Source organism: Dromiciops gliroides, chromosome 5 (genome assembly GCF_019393635.1).
Source record: "Dromiciops gliroides isolate mDroGli1 chromosome 5, mDroGli1.pri, whole genome shotgun sequence".
Lineage (NCBI taxonomy): Eukaryota > Metazoa > Chordata > Mammalia > Microbiotheria > Microbiotheriidae > Dromiciops > Dromiciops gliroides.
The window spans coordinates 29,823,439-29,848,273 of record NC_057865.1 but is presented as its reverse complement, the minus strand read 5'-3'; the positions used below and the strand labels follow the sequence as shown (position 1 = coordinate 29,848,273).

Here is a 24,835-nt window from a genome sequence, read left to right as displayed (position 1 = left end):
TTACCATTTGAGGTAACCTTCTGATTATTTAATAAGAATGATTTGTAAAGAAAGAGACAGGAAAGGTTATCAGTTATAAGTTTTTTTTTCTTTCTTTCTTTTCTTTTCTTTTCTTTTTTTAGAATTGAAGCTTACAAGTTTATCTATGCCCACTATATTCATAATTACATTTTAATATCTGCATACAAAAGCTATGTAAAAATTCATTTTCCCCCAAATATACAAATTTTCTCTTTTGGATAGTTTAAAACATTTCAATCACAGATTTTTTTCTTTAATATACTTTTAGGCTGAAAAAATATTACCAATCTAGCAATATCACTTAACACTGTTTGCAAAAAAAAAAAAAATACACCGTCCAAAGACTGAAAAACTTGCACTCGATCACGGTGATTTCTCTTGCTTTCAGGGCATGAAAAAGGAACTGAGGAGAGTTGTTTTCTTTACCAAAAAGCACTTTCTTGAAGGGCTAATTTGGTTATCAAAAATGCCAAGTTCTGAAGGAGGAGTCTAAAGAAGAAGAAGATAGCAGGAAGAATGCTTGTTCATGCCCTGATGTTTTCTACACCACTGTTACCTGTATAATTCGAGTGTCTTTGTTTTTTCTTTCTGTCTTACATTGTGCTCAGTAATTACAAGAGTCCTATCTGTGTCCTGGTAGGATACAGATTTATCTTTGATTGTCTTGTGCATAAGAAGGGTTTGCTTTTTTTTTTTTTTTAAGTAGGTAAACTGTGTGATGGAGAGACACAAACAGCGTATTTTGACCTGCACAATATTGCTTCTGAAGGCGACATACAATGTCAATGTGGAGACACAAGAAAAATTCATACTTTTTGCATCTGCAAACATTGATATAGCACAGGAAAAATTCTGTGATAAGGCCAAACCTTTTTTTTAAGTTTGTTTCATGTATGTGTGTATTTTTTATGTTTTAATTTTTTTATTTTTTTTAAGATTAAAAGCAAAATTTTCCATTGTAAAAAATACATACTGGGTGGCTTCTTACCTGGAAAATAAATATCTACATCACAGTATGATAAAATTCATTTTCTATAAAATTTAAATACCGATCATATTATCTTTCTATCAAAAGAAACACTACATTAATAATTCCATATTATTCAAATAACAGGAAAAATTAAGAGCTTATTTGAGAACCCGATGGACTTGGTTGTTGGAAAGGGTGACATTATTTCAAATGTTTGCCTTTGCTCTCCTTTTGAAGGGTAAATATTCCTTGGTTGCTCATTGAAATTCAGTTAATGAAAAAGGTTTAGCCTTACAAATACTGGCTACATTTCAAAACCATAGGATTGATTTTCAAATTTATGATTCATGCAACTTAAGGTCAGTATGACACAAACAGATTAGCGTTCCATAGAATAAAAATACATCACTAACAATGACACATTTTGAGAGTGATCAGTAGCTCCAAAAAAGGCAAGATTTGGGGATGGGGTAGGGAGGAGGGCACAGGGAGGTTGTTGATGCTTACACACCCAAGTCACAAGAAAAGCTCACCATTAGCATGTTGGAGCAGAGTGGGGTTTCTAAAAATCCTAGAGCTTGGCAGAGGGTTACCTACCATATAATTAGCACATAGAAAACTGCATAGGCATTGCTCCAGACCCAGATGTCTGCACATCACAGGACTGTGGAGTTAAAATTTGAAGCATGTTGCTAAGGAGCAAAGCTCACTTGACCACAAAAAGCTCGGCTGTGGCACATGGAGTTTTTTGGTAGAACCATAAAGGAAACGAAGAGATCACCATTTGCAGTGGGTTTGGAAATACTGCTAAGCTGATGAGTGGAAATAGAGATATCACACACACACACACACACACACACACACAAGCACACAAGCACACCAAACATTCCCCATAGTTAAGGGGTTTATAAGTGAGAAATCTGGTCCCACAGAAATCTTCAGATTCGTTAGGATTTCATCCTCAAAGGCAAGAGGAGAATCCTGTTCATCCAGAGATATACTTGAACCTAAAGTCCTGGCATAAGGTAAAAAAAATCCAAGACAACTCCTCACAATTAGCTTTCATGGGATGGAGTTCTGAGATGGCTTGGGTACCCAAGTGAGATACATAAAAGACAGACTCATGCATCGTGAACATGACTTCCAAAGCTCACCCCTTTAAAGATGATTTCATCAGTACAGACAGCCAACTAGACAAATTTAGATTTAAGGTTTCAGGCCTAAATCAGTCTGGCTGTTTATATCCATTGGAATATCAGGATAACTATCAAATAATCTCTTCCCTTTGTGCTGTGGATGCAGTCTAAGCATGCTTTGCATATGACCAACTTTGGGGGTTCACATAAATGGAGGACTTTCTGTTTAGCTTTAGACATGGCATTTCCTTTTACATCACACGGAGGATGAAAAAAGTGACTTTAGAGGTTACGGAGTCCAGCCCCTTCATTTTACAGACAAAGAAACTGAGGCCTAGAGAGGTGAAGTGACTCTTCCAGTGTCACATAGCAAATAAAGGTGTGTCTGATTTTTCACTTGGAAAATAATAATGTTATATTGGGAATTAATGATTCAAGAAGAGCTGGGAACCCATCCAATTTCCCCATCCTGTCCCTCTCCCCTAATTTACTCCATGCCTTGAATAGCCTGCCCTCTCTTGGCTGGGTGCAATTTTTCTCTTCCTTCAATCGTTTCTAGAAGCAGAGCAGATGGCCAAATGTTTCTGTTGCAAAGAGGGAGTTGAGCTGTTAACTGAGCAAATATTCAAGGATGCTGACTCGGTTGACATAGTCAATATACCCTCAAAGTGAGATTTGTATGGAGAAGATAAATTCCAACAATCTATGGGTAGATAATGGAGTAGGGACTGGACATGTTGTTCCAAAAGTCTTAGCGCAGCTTTACTCGCTTAAAAGAATTTAATACCTGACCAAGCTTTAATAGCTTAAAACTGCATGAAGATTTTTGTTAGAGTTTTGATTCTTTTGTACAGTTAATGAATTTCCATGAGGAAGGTGTTAGTTTTCACTCCTAAAGGAGTCATGCCCTTGTAACTTATTGGTTAGTTAGCACATTCTGAATTATTTCCCCTTTTCAAACCTTCCATGACTTATTTCTATCCTCTCTGGCTATCCAGTGCCTTTCATCCTCCACTCTCAAGATGGACATCCTGCCCCTTTCTACCTATTTCATTCATAATTAGTTGATGTGCTCTTTGTTAAGAGGAATGTGAATCAAATCTCTGCTTATAAATGCAGTGCTGGTCTAATGGAAGGTGTTTGTAAGAAGATAGAATCTTCTGAAAAATTTCTGAAATTCCTGAATTTTCAAAGAATTTGAGAGCTAGAGGAGACCTTTAGAGACCATCCAGCATGACTATGTCATTTTATAGATGCGGAAACAGGTTCTGAGAGGTGGAGACCAGATGCCTAATCTCTTCATGTCCAATCTGGAGGACTTTCTACTACCCCATGCTGCTTTTCTGAATGTGGGCTTTGGGGGAGTCTTTTGCTGTTCAGTTTGTATGGATTCTGTCTTGTGGTTCTCAAATTTTACAGAATGAGCTGATAAAAAGATGTCTACCTATAATTTATCTATTGCATCATTTAGATTAGTTCCATACCAAAGAATGAATTGTAGCTCAATTTGCTAAAGTTCATAAGCTTAGACTAGAAGCTCCTTGAGGGCAGGAGCATTTTATTTTATTTTTGTCTTGGTATTGCCTGACACATAGTAGGCACTTAATAAAGGTTTGCTGATGCTTGACTAGGACCAAAAAAATCATAGAATCACAGGACTTAGAGTTGGAAGGCACCTTATAGACCCTCTAGTAAATCTCTGTCATCTTACAGAAGAAAGGTGGTAGTTCACTATCTGAGCTTCCACACGTAACTTTTTCTAATATTTACCATTTCTCCTAATGATCCAGGGCCAAACTGAATGGCCTATAGATTGTTGTTGAGTCTTTTCAGTTATTGGCTCGTTGTGATCCCATTTGGGGTTTTCTTGGCAAAGATACTGGAGTGGTTTGCCATTTCCTTCTCCAGCTCATTTGACAGATGAGGAAACCGAGGCAAACAGAGTTAAGTGACTTGCCCAGGGTCACACAGCCAGTATGTGTCTGAGACCAGATTTGACTCTGACTCCAGATGGGACTCTGTCCACTGGGCCACCTAGTTGCTAGCCTATAGGTACCTCCATTCTGAATAGTCATGTGGAGCAATTGTACAAGAAAATAAAACAGGGAGAGGTGAAATTTTATTTTCCTCTAGGAAATAACTGCCAAGCTCTATAATGTACCATGATCACAAGGACTCAGGGGAAATTTATTAGTGTCAGTGAGAGGGGCAGTGTGGTATGGAGGAAAGGACATGGATCTGAAGCCAGAGGGGCTAGGTTCAAATCCTGCATACTTCTTGTATGGTATAGTGAAAATTCCATGCTTTAAGTATGATTTAAAAACAAAACCCCCCCAAGCCCCCCAAGCCCCAAGAAACTTCATGCTCATGTTCTTGCAATAGATTTTAAGTCTGTTAAGAGAAGGGATAGGAATGGGGAATGATAGCATGATGAATAGTTATAAAGGTATATAGGCTATAAAGGTAGAAGACTGAGGGTTCAAATCCTACCTCAGATGGTTTTTACTGGTGTGAATTTAGCTAAGTCCCTCAATTTCCCTGGGCCTTCATTTCTTCAACTGTAAAATGAAAGGCGATCCCTCCTTCTTCCAGTTCTCCATCTACAACCCTTTGACTTTAGGCATGTCTCGGAGTAATGGCGGGCCTTTTCTACAGTATCAGCCTACAGTGGGACCATTGGATGTCCCATTTTTCTTCCGCTTTGAATGTAACTGTAGCCCATCCCTTTCCTTAGAATACTTCCTCAACTCAGACTCAGATTGATGTTCTACTGCTCTCTTTGATTAGAAGATTTCATCTGCAAGGAAAATTGTTGTCAGATCAGTCAAGATCACCTCTCGCTTAGGCCATCAGGGCACACAACTTCAGTGATAACATGGAAGAACCACCACCATTCAAAAGGGACTACATTTGGTCAATCAGTTGGGTTCATGTTTAAGTTTTCTTCATCTTTCATCACACCATATTGGTTGCTTCTTCTAAGTCATACTATCCTATGCACTGTAGAGTCCTTGACCTTGGCATAGCTTTCCAATTTCTTTGTGGTCACCCAACCTCTTCCTTTCCACATGTACTCCATTAGTTCAACAAACCCATCTACATCTTTGATCTACTCCCTGCATTGGTCATGAACTCAACTGCAAGGATCAGAGAAATATTACATCGAAAGATCTATCTGACTTGACAGACAACAGATATCCTGATGGTCATATATCTAAGGTAAGTCCATTGCACAGTGAAAAAAATGCTGGGTTTTGAGTCAGAGACCTTGAATTTTAAATCTCAGCATGTGATTGGACAAACCTCATAGCTACTCAAGGACTTGGTTTCCCCATCTGTAAAGTGGAAGGTTTGGACTAAATGCCTTCTAAAGCCCCACTCCAGGTCCTAAGTCTAAGTTCTTATCTGGGCAGGAAGAGGATAGATGTCTTAAGGAAATGAGCAGGAGTGAGGATTTTAGATACTACATATCAACTTGGGAGGGGGGGACATGAGGGGACATATACATGGAAGCTACATTCATTGCAAGACTTCTTTGTGCCATACAAAAGGGAACCTCATTGGTAAAGTCCTTCACTAAGCCAAGACAACAGCTTTACTTTGTATCACCATCGACTGGGGAAGGATGTACGCTGGTGATCACTTAGTGCTGGTGAACTTGTGAGCTTTCTTCCCATCTTGCTACTGTGCCATTTTCAAAGTATTCATACCCAAGGACTAGAGGACGGACTGTGATAGTCACAATTACCCACATTCAGGGGACGTTTTCACTTGTGTATATCAATGCAAAAAAAAAAAAAAGCCAACAACAACCTTCCCCTCCCAACGACAACAACAACAAAAATCCCTCCCCACCAAGATACAGAGAAACACAAACGAGCTAGGCAATGGAATGGAATGACACCCCATAAGTAGCACTGTCAGAATTGTGAGAACCGAACCAGTCCTTCTTAATCCTCGAACACTTCCAAGAACAGAGGGGGAAAGAGTTCTGTGGGGCACTCCACCTTCATGTGTAGGAAGCGGCTGGCGTGGCAGGCGCCAATCATCCGTAGGTCCGTCACCTTCATCAGCAGCTTTGGCCAAAAGTGTGCAACGTGGTGTTTGCGGTAATTGATATAATGTTCAAAGGCCAGCAGGAAACCCTCCTGACATTTCTCTATCCTCTCCACGCTGGCGAGCCCTGGGCGATCTGAGGAAAGGAGGCCAAAATCCGAATGTTATTTCTTAAGGAGAGCTAGCATGGCAGAGAGCATTGAGTGCCTGACTTGGGAAGACTTGGATTCTAAACCTACTTCTGAGAACTACTAATTGGGTGGCTGTGGCTCTCTGAGCCTCCATTTCTTCATTTGTAAAATGGGACAATATCCATCATACCTATCACACAAGGTTGTTGTAAGGCTCAAATACTCAAATGAGACAATCTGTGTAAGGTTCTTTGCAAATATAAAATCCTAAAATAAACCTATCATTTATCTTGGAAGTGAGAACTCTGAATGTTGGGACTGGTGGCTGTTAGAGCAGGTGATGGGAATTTAGCCAATATTAATAAGTTAGTAAACACTAGGAAAGTGTTTTTTAAAAGATGAATAGAACATAGTAACAATTTATTACATTTAATGTACTTTAAATGTGGCTCTTTGAGCCAAAATCTTTCCCTTTCATTAGAGACTGGGTAGTATAGTGAACAGAATCTGACCTCAGACATTTACTTTGCTGTTTGGTTGTTTCAGTCATGTCCAACTCTTTGTGACCCCATTTGGGGTTTTCTTGGCAGAGATCCTGGAGTGATTCGCTATTTCCTTCTCTAGCTCATTTTATAGATGAGGAAACTGAGGCAAACGGGATTAAGTGACTTGGCAGGGTCACACAGCTAGTAAGTATCTGATTTGAACTCAATGAGATGAATCTTCTAACCACTGTACCATCTAGCTGCCCACAGACATTTATTAGCTGTATGCTTTTGGGCAAGTCACTTAACTGCTCTGAGGCTGTCAGTCAGGAAGACCTGGGTTAAATTCTGCCTCTGAAACAGAGTTGTCCTGTGACCCTGAGCAAGTCACTTAACTTTTTAGGGTCCTGGGCAACTCTGCCAAACTATAAGTTATAGCATCTATATGGGAAGTTGGACAGTTCAGTGGATAGAGCACTGGCTTGGAATTGGCAGATTTATCTTCCTGAGTTCAAATCTGGCCTCAGATAGTTACTAGCTATGTGGCTCTGGGAAACTCACTTAATCTTGTTTCCCTCAGTTGCTTCATCTGTAAAATATGCTAGAGAAGAAAATGGCAAAACACTCCAGGATCTTTGCTAAGAAAACCCCAAATGGGGTCACAAAGAATCAGATGCTAAACAAAAGAATCTGCATTGGGAGTGTTTCTGCCCCTGGCATTCCTTATACCCATAAAAAACAAAGCTCTAGTCTTATGTCTCAGATGGTGACTTCATCAGCTCCCCTGGATTGAACAATTATTTCTGTGCAGATAATTCCTAACTCTACATATCTGGCCTCACTTAAGTCTTCTGAGTTTCAGCTGTTCATATTTAACTACCCACTGGACATTTCAAACTGGATCTGCTCCGGGCAACTCAAAGACCACATGTCCAAAGCAGGACTCATCATCTTTACCATCAAACCTACCCTATTTCTGTCAAGGGTAGCACCATCCTTGCAGATGCCCAGGTTCATGTCCTTGGTATTACCCATGGCTCCTTAGCCTATCACTCCACATAGCCAATCAGTTGCCAGATATTGTCATTTCTTATTCCCCAATATTACTCTCATTTGTCCCATTCTTTCTATTCCCACAGCTACTACCCTAATACAGGTCCTTACCATCTCTTGCCTGGACCATTACTATAGCCTCTAGATTGTTCTTAAGTCTCTCTTTACATCACTCCATCCTCCTCCTAGCTGCCACATTGATTTTACTAAAGCATACAGAGGTCTAAGCCCATCACTTCTCTCCTCAATAAACACCAATGGCTCCCTATTGCCTCTCTGAAGGGAAGGGAGAAGGAAACAAACATTTGTTAAGCACCTTTTATATGCCAGGCACTGTGCTTAGTGCTTTACAAATATCATCTCATTTGATCTTCACAAAAGCCCTGTGAGGTAGCTGAGATTATCATCCCCATTTTTGGGGCATACTGAGGTTCAGTGACTTGTCCAGGGTCCTACAACTACTAAGTGTTGGAGGCCAGATTTGAACTCAAATCTTCCTGAATTCCAGCCCAGTTCTTTATCTACTGAGTCATTTAGCTTCCTAGGAGCAAATATAAACTCGGTTTGGCTTTTAAAGTCCCTCACAATGACACCTTTGTTCTGGCTTTCCTCTGTTCCTAGAACACAGTCTTTCCTCATAGCTCCATCTCTTAGAACACCTCCTTTCCTTCAAAACTCACTTTCAGTACCACTTTCTCCATGATGCCTTTTCTGATCAGCTCAGCTCTGTGCACCCCCCCCAATTTACCTGGTATTTGTTTTGCATATGCCCATAATCAATCAATTAACACTCACTTATTAAGAACTTACTGTGTGCCAGGCACAGTCTAGATGCTCAGAATACAAATGTGAAACAGTTCCTGTCTTCAAGGAGGTTACATTCTTTTTTCTTTTTCTTTTTTTTTTTTAACAGATAAGTCCAAATATGATTTAAAACTACTTTTTTTTGGGCGGGGCAATGAAGGTTACATGACTTGCCCAGAGTTATACAGCTAGTAAGTGTCAAGTGTCTGAAGTCAAATTTGAACCCAGGTCCTCCTGAATCCAGGGCCAGTGCTTTATCCACTGCGCCACCTGGCTGCCCTGTAAAATGACTTTTGAAGTTTAAAGTTACTAAGCAAGTCACAATGAAAAAACAGAAAAGGGAACAGTGCCCCTAGCCTTGAAGCTAGGAAGGATCCTGTTATATTCTTTCTAATGGGAAAGATACTGTGTACATACATAAGCTTCTACTGAATACATACGAAATGAGTAGCAGTTATTTTTGGGAGAAGCACACTTCTCAGTAGCTGAGGGCTCTCTGTGCCTGAATGGAGAGAATGGAAGGTGTCTGAGGGCAGAGATTGCTTCATTTTTGTCTTGGCATTTCTTTTTGGTATTCATTTTGTCTCGGTGTTCTGAGTTCCCAGTATTTCCCCCAGCCCCTCATGGATGCTTAGTTTATCATCATTAACTTTTCTTTTTCTCTCTTTTTCTCGAAGGACTTCAGAGAGAGTGATGCTGAGACACATCGCTATACTGGTCTATTCTTCTAGATGTCATGGTCACAGACTATTGGGAAAATGGATAAAATGACTGTTTCTTAAAGATGGGATAAAAGTTTCAGGATGCTTGCTGATGCTAGGAACAGCTCTTGTGCCCCAGATTTTCCCTCCCTGGTCTCAATCATACAATGATAGCCTGGGTCATTATTAGCATATTTAGATTTCAAAGCAGCATTTGGCTCAATCCACAGAAGCCCTAAATAATTTTTTTTTGGTGCAGCAATTGTGTGCCCAGGGTCACACAGCTAGTGATTGTTAAGTGTCTGAGGCTGGATTTGAACTCAGGTTCTCCTGAATCCAGAGCCAGTGCTCTGTCCACTGCACCACCTAGCCGCCCCAGCCCTAAATAATTTGAACTAGCATTTATATAGTACTTCCAGGTGTGTAAATCACTTTGTGCATATTAGCTCATTTGATCCTCATAACAACCCTATAAGGTCACTGCTATTATTCTTATTTTATGAATGAGGAAACTGAGGCAGAGAGCAAAGTGACAAAGTCCAGCCATTGATGGTCATGTGGCCATCCATGAGCCAGGATTTGAATTCAGGTCCTCCTAATTCCAAGTCCATCCCTCTGTCCACTCTGCCACCTACTTGATTTACTGAGGAACTCACTACCTCTCAAGGTAATCCATTCTTTATACTGCTGAATCAGAGCTAGAGGGTCCACATCCCTCTCTGATTCAGAAGAAAACCCAAACACACCCATCTGCTGGGAACAGGGAAACTTTTGTGGGATGTTTTTTTTTTCCTGGATGACTATTTTTTATTTTGTAGGGCAATGTGACTTGCCCAGGGTCACACAGCTAAGTGTCAAGTGTCTGAGGCTGGATTTGAACTCAGATCCTCCTGAATCTAGGACTGGTGCTTTATCCTCTGTGCCACCTAGCTGCCCTTGGATGACTAATTAAGGTCATGCCTATAATGCTTCCCCTCCTCATCTCTGCCTCTCAGAATTGGCAGCTTCCTTCAAAACTCAGCTCAGACACTACTTTCTTCAGGAGGCTTTTCCTGATCCTCCTGGATTCTAGAACCCTCCTCTCCTAAGATTACTTTCTATCTACTCTAATATGACTAGAACCCAGGTCACTGGGCTCCCAGGCCCAGGATCTTTCCAGCATGTTACAGTGCCACTTACGAGAATACCTTTAGTGTTTCCATGGAGAATTCTAATATAGTGTTAACTAAGGAGAATCAGCTCAGCTGTTAGTGCTAGAAGGCACCTTGGCAGGGCAGCTAGGTGGTGCAGTGGATAAAGCACCAGCCCTGGATTCAGGAGGATCTGAGTGCAAATTTGGCCTCAGACACTTGACACTTACTAGCTATATCACCCTGGACAAGTCACTTAACCCTTATTCCCCCCCCCCCCCAAAGAAGGCACCTTGGAAATCACAATGTCTAATCCATTAAGGAAAGGACTTGTCCAAGGTCATACAATTTGTCATACTTGATGTTATCACAGGATTGCAGTATGGTAAGTGACAGGATAGGGTGATCTAGACCAGTGGTGTTAAACTCAAACAGAAATGGGTCCAAGCAGCTAGGATGTTGACTTAGAAAAGCACAAAGGAACATATCTATGCCATATTTTATTTTTATTTATTTTGTAAAACATTTCCAAATTACATTTCAAAAAATTTTATCTATCTATCTATTTATTTATTTATCTTTGGTGGGGCAGTGAGGGTCAAGTGACTTGCCCAGGGTCACACAGCCAGCAAGTGTCTGTTTGAACTCAAGGCCTCCTGAATCCAGGGCTGGTGCTTTATCCACCGTGCCACCTAGCTGCCCCTCCAAATTACATTTTAATCTGGTTTGGGCAATACTTGGGAAGCCTTTGGGCCCTCAATTCAGATCTAGCCCCATCTTCTCATTTGTAAAATGGGGAAACTGAGGCCTAGAAAAGCAAAATTCCTACCTCAAGATCACACGAAGAGTAAGTGGGAGAAGAAGGTTTGAACCTAGGTTCTTGGCTCCAAAATGCAGCACTTTCCCCACTGCATCAGGTAACTTTGGAATAAGCATTACGAATTAAGTGTCACAACCAAGGGGCACAGCAATAGAATCTGGGGTATCTGACTCCCTGATCCTTGATTTCTTTTGAGACCTTAATCCAGAATAGAGGGTGGGGTGGCACATCTTGCACACATCCTATATATTAGCAAAAGAGGAGGCAGGGTTGGACAATCTAATGAAATGTGCATCCTGGGATGCCATGACACTGCCTCCCTGTGGGTGCCAGAGGACACAAATTGCACAAATATGGCTAAAGGCAGCTTAGTCCTTGAGGCCACTTGACCAGTATCCAGTTGAATAACCCAACTGAGAGGAGAGGGACCGAGCTACGGAACCCCAGCCGAAGAGAACATGAAGACTCAAGGCCAGTACCTCTAGGCACAGTGGGGAGAGCAGCTGCTCTGTTGGCACTGGGAAGCCTCACCTGAAGACATGAGCAGAACCGCTTGTAGGAGGGCTACTTCGGTGTCATCCAGGTTGAAAGAAGACAGGGACATGCCCAAGTCAAAGATGGCGTCAGACACCACCCCAAGGCCTCCGTTTTTCAGCTGGCCCCTCGTCACGGCCATCTCCCCATTTAAGGTTAAAGTCTCGCTCTCTGGGTCATAGCGCACGGCCGCTCGGAGAGACATGATCTCCATGCAACAGCCTTTCAGCAGGATTATCTGATCTTCACACGGCAGCTGGGGAGAATCAGCCAGTGTCAGTCATGGAGATATCAACCAACCAACCAACCAACCAACCGGGAACTCAGCTGTGTCAGTCATGGAGATACCAACCAACCAACCAACCAACTGGGAACTCAGCCATGTCAGTCATGGAGATATCAACCAACCAACCAACCAACCAACCGGGAACTCAGCCGTGCCAGTCATGGAGATATCAACCAACCAACCAACCAACCAACCGGGAACTCAGCCGTGTCAGTCACGGAGATACCAACCAACCAACCAACCAACCAACCAACCAACCAACCAACCAACCAACCAACCAGGAACTCAGCCGTGTCAGTCATGGAGATACCAACCAACCAACCAACCAACCGGGAACTCAGCTGTGTCAGTCATGGAGATACCAACCAACCAACCAACCAACCAACCGGGAACTCAGCTGTGTCAGTCATGGAGATACCAACCAACCAACCAACCAACCGGGAACTCAGCTGTGTCAGTCATGGAGATACCAACCAACCAACCAACCAACTGGGAACTCAGCCATGTCAGTCATGGAGATATCAACCAACCAACCAACTGGGAACTCAGCCATGCCAGTCATGGAGATATCAACCAACCAACCAACCAACCAACCGGGAACTCAGCCGTGTCAGTCACGGAGATACCAACCAACCAACCAACCAACCAACCAACCAACCAACCAACCAACCAACCAACCAACCAACCAGGAACTCAGCCGTGTCAGTCATGGAGATACCAACCAACCAACCAACCAACCGGGAACTCAGCCGTGTCAGTGGAGCCTGGGGTCATGTAGTTTACAGATGGGGGAACAAAAGCCCAGAGGGATTCAATGATCATCCAAGGTCATACAGGTAGGAAGGAAAAGAAGAGATGAGAGGGGAACCCAGAACTCAGAAGTCTAAATCTGGGCTCATCGTGAGGAATGATGTCTCCTAGCCATAGGGCAGACAGACTAGAGCAGGGATTATTTTGGCAAAGACAGCCTTGGAGGTAGGGAAAGCAGAAACCCATATTTTAATGGTGTCTGGAAGATGATGCTAATGGAATGCTTATTTATAATCAGGAGCTGCACTCCTTTTTTTTTTTTTTTTGGTGGGGCAATGACGGTTAAGTGACTTGCCCAGGGTCACACAGCTAGTAAGTGTCCAGTGTCAGGCTGAATTTGAACTCAGGTCCTCCCGAATCCAGGGCCAGTGCTTTATCCACTGCACCACCTAGCTGCCCCCAGGAGCTGCACTCCTAATGAATGCAGTTTAAAAACCATGAAAATAATCCTGCCAGGTACCTTTACCTTTAAAAGCAGCTTTTAGGCCACTGATGGGGGTGTCTCCTAGCACCTGTGCAGGTAATTGCTATCAATCACTTGCTAAAAATGTTTTCTTTGCAGGAAGGCAGCATGCAAGGTAGAGGAGGGATGGACTCAGGGCTACTCTCCCAGACTCCTCCTGTCTCCTCAAGAACACATTAGTCATGTTCATTGGCAGTGATTACATGTTGTGAACCAGGGGGCACCCATCAGAGGGGCCTCCCAAAGCTGCTTCAGAAAAGATCTGAACCTTGTGGGCTTCCATGGGTGATATTTGGCAGCTCGGTCAATAATGCCCAGTGGGTTGTTGCATGTCTCTGCATCAGCAGTGAAAGGAAATTGGCAGTAGTCTCAAGCAGCCTCTGGCATGATGCTTCTAGAGGCCAAGGTCACCTCCACCTACTTCGTAGCTGTCATTTCAGGTGCATCTCACTCTTTGTGACCCCTGTTTTGGGGTTTTCTTGGCAAAGATGTTGGAGTAGTTTGCTGTTATTTTCTCCAGCTCATTTTACAGATGAGGAAAGTGAAGCAAATGGGGAAGTGACTTGCCCGGGGTCACATGGCTAGGAAGTGTCTGAGGCCAGATTTGAACTCAGGAAGATGAGTCCTCCTGACTCCAGACCAAGCTCTCTATGCACTATGGCACCACCTAGCTGCCCCAGTTAATTCACACTTGGGGTCTTCCAAGGTACAACCCAGGAGTACTGGGCCATGAGGTAGCTAGGTGGTGAAATGGGGGCAACTCTGGACATGAAATCAGGAAGACTTAAGTTCCAATCCTCCCTCAGATACTTATTGGCTATGTGATCCTAGGCAAGTAACTTCATCTCCCTCAGCCTCAGTCTCCTTTTCTGTAAAATGGGGTTAATGATAACATCTCTCTCACAGGGATTTCATGAGGATCAAATAAAATTATATGTATATAAAGTGCTTTGCAAAGCTAAAAGTGTGATATAAATGTTAGTTATTATTTTGAGGTAGGCATGAGATATGGTTGAGTTTGGCCCTAAGACTGCCAGAACCTTTCTCATGACCCTGGTATGGTGGAAAGAGCACTGAATTTAGTGTCACAGGACTCGAGTTTGAATTCCCATTCTGCCATTTTTTTAGCTGTGGTTGACCTTGGACAAGTCATGTGATATCTTGGTGCCTGGTTTTCTTCTCTTTAGAAAGAGGAGGTTGGACTGTCTAGGTTTCTTCCAGCTATGAACCCTGTGTTCCCATGATCTTCTCATCAGGAGCAGGGACCCCAAAGGTAGTCTGGGAGTAGGTCGGGGTCAGGGAGAGTGATCCCAAGAAGTCTCTGAACTCGGTCCTACTTTGGCTCTTGATTCCAAGAATAAATGGCCTGGTGGAGGAGAGCTATTCTGCTGGAGGAAACGGAATTTTATTCTGCCCCAGTGTTAAAAGCTCTTACCTCCCCCCACCCCCCTGGAGAGGCAGACTTACCCCAGGGCTCTTCTCCATTTAATCTACTTCTGTGCCCCCTTCCAGAAGGGAAAGACTAACTAATCAGTACCTGCTAGGAACCAATCACCCAAGAGAAAACCAAACAAGCGAAACCAAAAGCAGAAAACCCAGCCCCGCACATGACTTAAAAGGCAGTGGGAAGGATCTAGATTAGATTTTGGAAAAGATTCCCCGGATGCTGGATGAAAACTCTCCATCTCCCTTCTTTGCAGATTAAGTTTTTTTTTAAAAGAGTAGATAGCTATCTTTAGGGGATGGTTCAAATCTGTCTGGGAGGAAAGGGTGGACTAGGTTATGCTTCTGGCACCATTTTAATTTTGATTTTAGAGGAATCTGGGTTTCTCCATTTCTCCTAGGATGCACAAATGAAGGGTAATTACATACACCTGTCCCGGGATGGGGAACGAGAAATTTTAATGAGTAGATTTCCATTCTGTCTTCACCAGTGCTTTCAAATGATTGAATTCTCCCAAATTCCTGGGCAATTTTAAACAATAACCATTACTGGGAAAGTCTATAGATTCATTTTGCAGAATAAGAACATGGGAAAATACAAAACTAATAAAAAATTCCAAACAAATGTATTTCCTTACCTCACAAAACATAGGCAACTTTTTGGCAAAATCCACCACTCTCGTGATTGCTGGTGTGATGATTTTGGTAAACTGGCTGAAGGCTTCCAAGTCTACTTTCCCACCTTCTGGGGCATTTACTATTGGTGCTTGTCCAATGTCTTCAGGCTGAGGATGTTAAATTAGAGAGATTTAGATGGAGAAGGGGCAGCGGCGCCTTCCCATCAGGCTAGCTCTCACAGGGAAGGAAGACACAGAATTTTTTCATCTGGTACTAAATATGTATCTTTCATGAATTAAAAAAGAAAGAAATAACCTCTTTTCTCTGTCTTGGTCAAAGATACAGATCAAAGTCATTGTGGGAGCAAGACCCTAAGAATTCAGATAGAATAATATAGAGGCCCAGGACAGGTTGGTGTATGTTTTTAATTTGTGTGATGAAGGAACAGTGAAAGAAAGAGAGTGGAAAGGAAATATATGCAAAAGCCTCTGGTAGTGGGAAAGACTGAATTTCCCCTAAAACCAGTATAACTCAATTTGATTTTAATTCAATTCAATAATCAATCATAATGTAATTAATATTTCTTAAGCCCTTATGGTGTGTAAGGCCCTATGTCAGGGTACTCTCTTGGCTGGGAGAGAAGAGAAAGAATGTTATTAAAAAAAGGTGGAACATTTGCCTATGACGGTGAGGGATAGAGTGTATACCCTGATCAATTGCTCATGACAGGTAATGTTCATGGTAACATGGGTGCAAAGAAAGGAGCCAGCAGTGGTATGGGTTTGGGGTTGGGACGTCTGGAAAGGTGTGTGTTTATCTAGGGCGATTCAGGTGTTTTTGAGGTGTTTTGAGATGTGATGGCTCTTCAAGAACATTGAACTATGGCCTGAAGCAAGGAGTATGATAAATGGTGTTCTTCTTCACTAGCTGTGGAAACAGATGTGCTTCTGTCTGGGCTCTTGGAGCTATGAGTCTAGACCTAGCAGCTGGCTAGCTCTGCCATTTTGGGGAACTTCAAATTCTACTCCAGACTTGGGCCTCTGAGCCCCACTCAGGTTGTCCTAAGAAGCTTGGACTGGGGGAAAAAATCTCTGGGTCTGCTGTGTAGATAATTGAATTTCCTGTCAATCATGTCCCACCCTTTGCCACCCCATTTGGGGTTTTCTTGGCAAAGATACTGGAGTGGTTTGCCCTTTCCTTCTCCAGGTCATTTTACAGATGAGGAAACTGAGGCAAACAAGGTTAAATGACTCCCCTAGGGTCACACAGATAGTAAGTGTTTGAGGCCAGATTTCAACTCAGCAAGATGAGTCTTCCTGACTCCAGGCGCTGAGCTCTATCCACTAAGCCACCCACCTGCCTTAGATATTTGAATACCAAGGGCTAATCTACAATGGTCTTGGTCTTTGGTTTTTTTTTTTTTTTTTTTTTTTTTTTTTGTGAGGCAATTGGGGTTAAGTGACTTGCCTAGGGTCACACAGCTAGTAAGTGTTAAGTGTCTGAGGCCGGATTTGAACTCAGGTACTCCTGACTCCAGGGCCGGTGCTCTATCCACTGTGCCATCTAGCTGCCCCTGGTCTTGGTCTTTGGAAGAAAATTTACTAAACATTTAATTTTGCCATGGGTTTTTCTCACTGAATAAACAATGGTTTCCTACTGTTGATCAAATCAAGTCCACTGGGTTCAGTGTGGCATACTGAGGTGGCTTCTGTCAGGGGGTCCCATCTTACTTAAACCAACCTTCTCTCTCACTCGTCTTCCTCACAATTCTGGCCTCCATTCAGGTAAATCATGCTTTCCCCTTCTGCCACACACGCCATGGTCTGGCTCTTCCCTCTGTACTATGCCCTCCCCTCCCTTCCACCAGTGAAAATCCCATGCTTTCTTCTAGGTTCTGCTCAAAACTAACCTTTTCCTCAGAACTTTCCTTTTCTTCCTACTTCAGCTGAACATGATACTTGGGGCAGAGGTCTTGGATTGGATTGGCAAGGGGAAAATCTGGGACTGACACAGGAAGAGATCAGGGAAGGCCACAAGGAGGAGGTGGCATTTGGGTGGGGCTTTAAGGAAAGGGTAAGCTTCCACCTGGGGCAAACAAACGGAGACAAGGTGGGCACCCTTGTCACCCAGGCCGAAAGCTTCATGTCTTTACAGAGAGACACAAACTGCTCTCCACTAACTGCCCCTGCTCTCTGTTGCCCAAGTCAAGAAAGCAGAACCAGTTCAATGAATTATTTATTCAGATAATTTTTCTTGTAGCTATTTCCCACCCCTCCCTAAGTCACATTTGAATAAAAAAAAAAGACAAAGATGATTTTCTTTTTTCTATTCCTCCCCCTGCCCCCACTGGCAAGCTGCCTTTGTCAACAGTAGCTAAACTAACCGTCAGAGGGTGTGGCAAGACTAGTGGTTACAGCCTCAAGGGAGAATTTTTAGCATATTATATAACACATTCTGGCAATGTCTACCCATTTGTATTATCTGGCAGTTCTCACTGTGAAGTGTGTGTGTGTGTGTGTGTGTGTGTGTGTGTGTGTGTTTTAGACAAAAAATCAGGTTTCTTTCTCCCAAATTTATACAAACAATGATGATGCATTTTTTGGGGGGTGTAGCAATTCAAATATAAAGTCACTGATCTGTGGCTCACCTAATGCAGTTTGAATGTATAGAAACAGTATATTTGAAGTGCGTTTCTTGTACCTTCCCTTCTTTCCTCCAAAAGCAGCTAGAGATCATGGGACATGCTTCTGCTCTTTCTTGGAATCTCAGTTTTCTGTCTTCTTTGCTAGTGGCTTATTTCTCCAGTGCTTTTCAGATTTAAAAAAATGCTTTTCCCTAGGAGGCTGATAGAGCAATTATTATTATTCTTATTGCCATTTTACAGATGGGGAAACTGAGGTTCAGAGAGGTTAAAGGACTTGCCCAAGGTCCCATAGCTTGTGTCAATCCATCAACAAGCTCTTATTCAGTGTTGACTATATACAAAATAAAAGCAAGAAGACCCCTTGGCTTTAAAAACCTTCTATTCTATATATATATATATATATATTTTTGCAGGGCAATGAGGGTTAAGTGACTTGCCCAGGGTAACACAGCTTGTAAGTATTAAGTGTCTGAGGCCGGATTTGAACTCACGTCCTCCTGAATCCAGGGCCGGTGCTCTATCCACTGTGCCACCTAGCTGCCCCAAGACCTTATATTCCAAAGTGGGGAGACATGTCAGAGCCAAGGTTCAGATAGGGACTTCCAAATTTAGTGTACTTTCCATTACAACCTATTGATTGTAGGAATGGGGAAAAAACAATCTTAAAATCAAGTTGTTTCTGATTTGAGAATCCATAAAAGTGTGGTGGGTACAATCCTATCAGGTTAAATGGTTCCATCCTTTGAAATTCTAAATAGTCAGGGGACTCTTGGGATTTTCAGAAATGCAACCTGAAGGGGACTGAGTGTATGTTTTGGGGTGGAAGAAGAGTTCATGTCTGTCAGTGTTTGCATTGCTGGAGAAATAGTACCCCACTTCTACCCTTCTCCCACCTCCCTTGCCTGTCTGTTTTTGAGAGAAAATACTTTGAAAAAGGAGAAAATTTTATAATTTTAAATACGATAAAACCTTAAAAAATATAACAGAACTCAGTAAGGATCAGAGGCTCGTGTTTAACCTTTTCCCAAAGCACATAAAAAGCAAAGGATGAAATTTAAGACCTCCAAGAGCAGATATTGTGTCAAAACCCAAAGCGTGCCATTGACACATTTTAAAAAATTTAAAAATGAAGAAAACTCTGCAATGGAACCCTTGGGAGTTGGTGGTCTGGGAAATAGAACAGTGTTAGACCTTGAGTCAGCTTCTAAATAAATAGGCAGGGGCTGAAAGTAGGGAGGAGAGGTGCTGGACAGGGAACCAATCTGTTAAGGGCTAAAATTCTAGCTAAACTGTCTAAACTATTTAATGAGTGGTCGCCAATAAATTATAAGCTTTAGCAAGAGTTAGACTTTTAAGCATTTATTAAGGAGAATAAGAATTTGGTAAAGAGAGAGAAAGGCCTACATTCATCTATCTATTAAAGGGAGAGCACATTTCTAGCCCTGCTCTCCACCAGCATCCTCAGGAAAGAGTCTAAGAACGAGCCCCAGTCTCTTCCTTCCTCCTCCCACTAGCCCGCGTCACTTCCTGACGCCAAAGAAAAGACTCCTGGTCTTGCCCTCAAAGACCTTCGCTTCATGGGTGGAACTCTTCTCCAGCAGGTGCCGTCATTCCAATCGTTACACATCTCCATTGGGATTGACCTAGGAGGCTTTTCATCATCCAGAAGGTACAAGTGGGTATTTGGAACAAGTTCAGCACAGAAAGCTGGCTCTTGCAGCAATTAACTCTGCAAAATGCATGAGGGTAGTAGATGGATCACCTGATTGGAAGTCAGGAAGACCTGAATTCAAGTCTTGCCTCAGTTTCCTCATCTGTAAAATGGGGACAAAATAGAACCTTGTGGCATTGTTGTCAAATTGGGGGGCATGTAAAGTGACATCACTGAACACATGCTTGTCTGCATTGGAAGGAGCTTCTGAGTGTGATCTGGGACCCCTGGGCAGCTTCAGGAGATCCATAAAGTCAAAACTATTTTCATGATGAGCAATAGTGATGGATAGAATCCAGGTAAACAAGAGCTCTTGGCTGGAGGTGGGGAGGGGTGGGGATCCTGAGAGCAAGAGGGTTGAGACCCGATGCTCTGTCCCAGTGGAACCAGGGTTTCCTGGGAGTCTGTTTAGAGCCTTCCTGAGACAATGAGGAGTTGCCAGGACTAGACACCTGGCCCCTCTCAATAAAGGGAGTGGATGAGATAATCTCTAAGGTCCCCATCAGCTCTAAAACCATGATCTGAGATATAGGTATACATACATCCCAACATACTCATGTGCAGATACATGCACACATGTGTAGTGCATCACCCACACGTATGAATGATACATGTATGCAATTTACACAAATTATATATGCATATACACGTGCACAAATATAAGACACAGGAAACGAATTCACTTGAATAAATGAGATATGCATGTGATATACATATACAGTGTGTACACACCATCCATAGGTGCCCAAATGAGATATGCATGCATGCACATAACATACATGCACATAATATGTATACCACCCATATATACTAATGATATATGTAAATAATTTATATGAATGACAGATACACACATTTGTGCATAATGCAGGTGGATGAATGATATATATGAATGGTAGATGTACAACATACATGTGTAGCACATTATACATATATGCATGATACATGTACACACTTTATATTAACGACACACATGTATACATATAATGCATATAGGAATGGTATATGCCTACAATGAGTGTACATACATGTACACAAATACCTGTAAGAATAGCAAGGCATATGTGCATGAATAGCATTCATCTAGGTATGAATGATATATAGTCACATATAATTGATAAATTATATATGTGTCTGTATATAGAAGCAGTATGCCAGGGTGGTGGATATAGGGCTGGTCTTGGGCTCAGGGAGATATGGGTTCAAATCCTACCTCTGACTATGTGTCCTATTAAGTTACTTCCCATCTCAGAGACTCAATCAATCCCTTCAGACTTGTCTAGTAAGATGGATCACAATCTATATAGGTAGAGGGGCTGACTTTAGATTTATTATGAACTTTGGTTTTTTTTACACATGACCCCAAAACATCAATGAATCTATTTGTCACAAATACCCACCAGTGAGGTAGGTGCTATTAATATCCTCATTAGAATATAAGCTCCCTGAGGGCAGTAAGTATCTTTCTTTTTGTTTATATTTGTATTCCTAGTGTGAGTGCCTGGCAAACACTAGGTGCTTAATTAATGTTTTTTGCCTACTTTATAGCTGAGGCAACTGAGGCTTTGAGAAGGGAAATTACCCACCAGGGCCATATAGAGCTACCCCGTGTCTGTGGCAGGATTTGAATGCAGTGCTTTTTGATTCCAGGTCCTGCCCTAGGGCTATGAGATTTTGTTGCCTCATATGAGTCTCATTACAATAAAGTGTGCATATCTAAGACAAGATTCTAGCAATAGCTCCTTCCTGACTTTCTAGTCTTGAGCTGATGGTGAGCTGGGATGAGTTAACCTCTTTTGGAATAAACTCCATGGGCAGTAGAGGTGCTGGAACACTTCTAGGTGGTTCTTGTTCTTCTTGTTCTTGTTCTTGTTCTTCCTCCTCCTCTTCTTCTTCTTGGTCGCCTTCTTCATTGTCTTGTCACTGTCATCGTCTTCTTCATCTTTGTCTTCTCTAATAATGTAGTCATCAGAGACAGAGGGGCAGCCCTGGAGTCTGGAAGACTTAGATTCAGTCCTGCTTTTGACTTACTAGCTATGTAACCATAGGCAAGGCATTTCAAAACCTCTCCGGGACCCCGATGATTTTCCAGACAAGTCACAGAGGAGTGGCTGATATACATTGGTAAAAGGAATATTCATGCTGGAAGATCCCTCTACTGAAAAAAGGGCAACATGGCATAGTAACTAGAGTGCTGTACCTGGTATCAGGAAGTTCTGGGTTCAAATCCTATTTCTGAAAGTTACTATCTATGTTACCATGGCAGAGCAGTTAGTCTCTGGGAGTCTTAGTTTCTTTATCCATAAAAAGAAAGGATGGGGCTAGGTGACCATGCAAGTCCCTTCCAGCTCTTAATCTACGATATCGCCATAGAAAGAAATCCCAGATGTGCAATGGCTATTTATACATCTCTTTCTCTGTCTATTTTACGTATGTATGTGGGGTTTGTTTTTGTTGTATAAAGGGATGCAAATACATCCCATACTAATATTTATTACTGCTAATTTTGGCAGATATATTGAGCAGCACACTTAAGCTAACCATGCAAATAAGTCCCTGACCTAAAGGAGATCATTTCCATCCTTTCTGGCTTCTATTTAGTCGATTAGTGTTTCTGTAACTCTCCAAGGTTCCTTGGTGTCCTGGCAGACAACATTCAGTAGTGTACTGTACTGGGGGACTGGGGAGAAGGGAATGAATTTACATCCCCATAGTAATCCCTTAGCCTGACTCATCTCAGCCCAAGGCCCATATGCACTCCATAAATATGCAAGCTCACTGAGCCACAGGGCTTAACTGTACCCATCTGGTGCTCTGGGGTTCTTTCGGAGAGAGGGTTGATACGCAGTGCTCATCATTTCTATGAGGGATGTGACTGAATGGCTCCCAATGGCTCCCTGAGCCTGAGTCACAAATGAGGATGGGGCAGAGTGGAGGGAGGCCAGAGGGGACACAGGCCTGAGAACATGAGAGGGCCTGAGCCATTTGCCTCTCCCCTTCCCAAGGCTACCAATATGGCAGAATTCCAAAGCTGAAAGGTTTAGAGATGATACAGACTCATCTCCCCATTTTACGTGGCTCAGAAGGATTAAATGAATGGCCCTCATTCATGTGGCTAGTAAGTGGTAAGCCCAGAGCTCGAACAAATGTTTTCTGACTCCCCTACTATCCAACCAACCTCAGCTCCAGAGAGAGACACGCAGAAACCATCTCCTCCCTTTTCAATTCCACTGAGGGAAGCATTAAAAATGATACTTGTTCTAAAAGTGGCTTCACTCAAACATACAATACATCCTAGTTACCATGGGCATATTGCTTGACAAGCTCTGTATGAGAAACAGGGACCCGACTCCAAATCTTACTGGCCTTCCACCAAGACTTCTTTAATCACCATAGATTATCACCCTAATGAGAACAGGAAGAGAGAATTCAGTCTAAAGACAATTTCTGTGATAATCCATTACAGAGGCAGCTAGTTAGGCAGTACAGTGGTTAGAGTGCTGGGCCTAGAGTCAGGAAGACCTGAGTTCAAATCTGCTCTTGGACACTTACCCCAGGCAAGTCACTTAACCTTTTTTGCCTCAATTTCCTTAACTGTAAAATGAGAATTATAGCAGAACTTACCTCCTCAAGTTGTTTTAAGGATCAAATGAGACAGTATTTATAAAGTGCTTGGTTCAATGCCTGGCACATAGTAGGTGGTATATAAATGCTAGCTATCATCACCACCATCCATGACCATCACCACCATCCATGACCATCACCACCATCCATGACCATCCACCACCATCCATGACCATCCACCACCATCATCACCATCCACCACCACCGCCACTATCATCACTGTATACTATGTGAATCATATGGATTAAAGGTTGTCTGCTAAGCACATCAGGGATGAGATTCTGCTTTATCACTGTAATGTTCTCCAGACTGAAGAGGCAGAAAAAAGGGCTGTGAAAATGCTAACCCAAGTCTCATTAGCACATCAATGGCAGCCTTGTCAAAGACTCCTCTCAAACTTGAGAATAAAGAAAATTTAAGTACAAAATTTGATGAAATTACTACCCAAGACATGACCTATAACCTACAGTCTCCTCAGGAATCCCACTTAGTAAGCCTGATCTTCACTCAGACTGTCCATTTTAAGAAGAATACCTTCCATCCAGATGGGGATAGTAAGAAAGGAAAGGCCTTTGAACTAGAGCTGTTTTAGCCTGGAAAAGAGAAATGTGATGGGGGTGGGGGGGCACAAAATAGCTGACTCTGAGTATAGGAAGAGTGTGTGTATATCTATCCATCTATCCATCTATCTACACATTCATTCATCCATCATCCATCCATTATCTATCCATCTATGTGTGCATACAAAGACACATAGATGCCCTTCTGATACTCAAATTCATTTATTTAAAAAGCTATATACTGAAATGTAGATATAAATGCATATATTTAAATATATAAATCATAGAACTAAATATACATATACACATACCATATATTTATATATAAATATATTTAAATATATATAATTTATATATAAAATATATACATGAAAATAAATGTGTGTGTATGAATTAGGTTTTTCCTCCCCTGCTTGTCCCCAGATTGCTGAGCTGGGCATAGTGGGTAGAAATTATATAGAGGCAAATTTAGGCTTGATTTAAGGAAAAACTGACTAATACTTGGAGGCAGACAACAGCAGAACAGGCTGCCTTGGGAGGTTGGGATTTCTTCCCTGAAGGCCTTCAGGAGAAGGCCTGATGACCATGTCTGACATATGTTGTGGAGGGAAGTCCACTGCAGCTACCCTTAGAGCAGAAGGCTTTTTTCTGGTACCTTCTAGCTAGCAGATTCCTTTACAGGGTTGTAAGACCTTTTCTAGAGAAGGAAGGGTGGCCTGGGCCTGCAAAGACTTCTGGGAATTGGAATTTTTCCACTCACCTTCTGAGGCAAGGAAATGGTGCATGGTTTGGGATTGGGGCAGGAGAAGCCTGAGGAAAAGAAGAGAGATACACC

General features: G+C 42.3%; 1 protein-coding gene across 6 annotated transcripts in view; it reads right to left on the bottom strand.

Moving 5' to 3' along the window:
• Nucleotides 1-679: 679 nt before the first annotated feature.
• THRB (thyroid hormone receptor beta) overlaps nucleotides 680-24,835 on the bottom strand; it is a 440,576-nt gene continuing 416,420 nt past the window's right edge. For all 6 annotated transcript variants that reach the window (XM_043968992.1, XM_043968989.1, XM_043968991.1 and 3 more), the window contains 3 exons: nucleotides 15,482-15,628; nucleotides 11,839-12,097; nucleotides 680-6,319 (listed from right to left, as the gene is read on the bottom strand). In XM_043968992.1, the coding sequence (XP_043824927.1) occupies nucleotides 6,078-6,319; nucleotides 11,839-12,097; nucleotides 15,482-15,628 (648 nt within the window). In that variant the 3' untranslated portion in view covers nucleotides 680-6,077. The remainder of the gene's footprint in view (nucleotides 6,320-11,838; nucleotides 12,098-15,481; nucleotides 15,629-24,835) is intronic.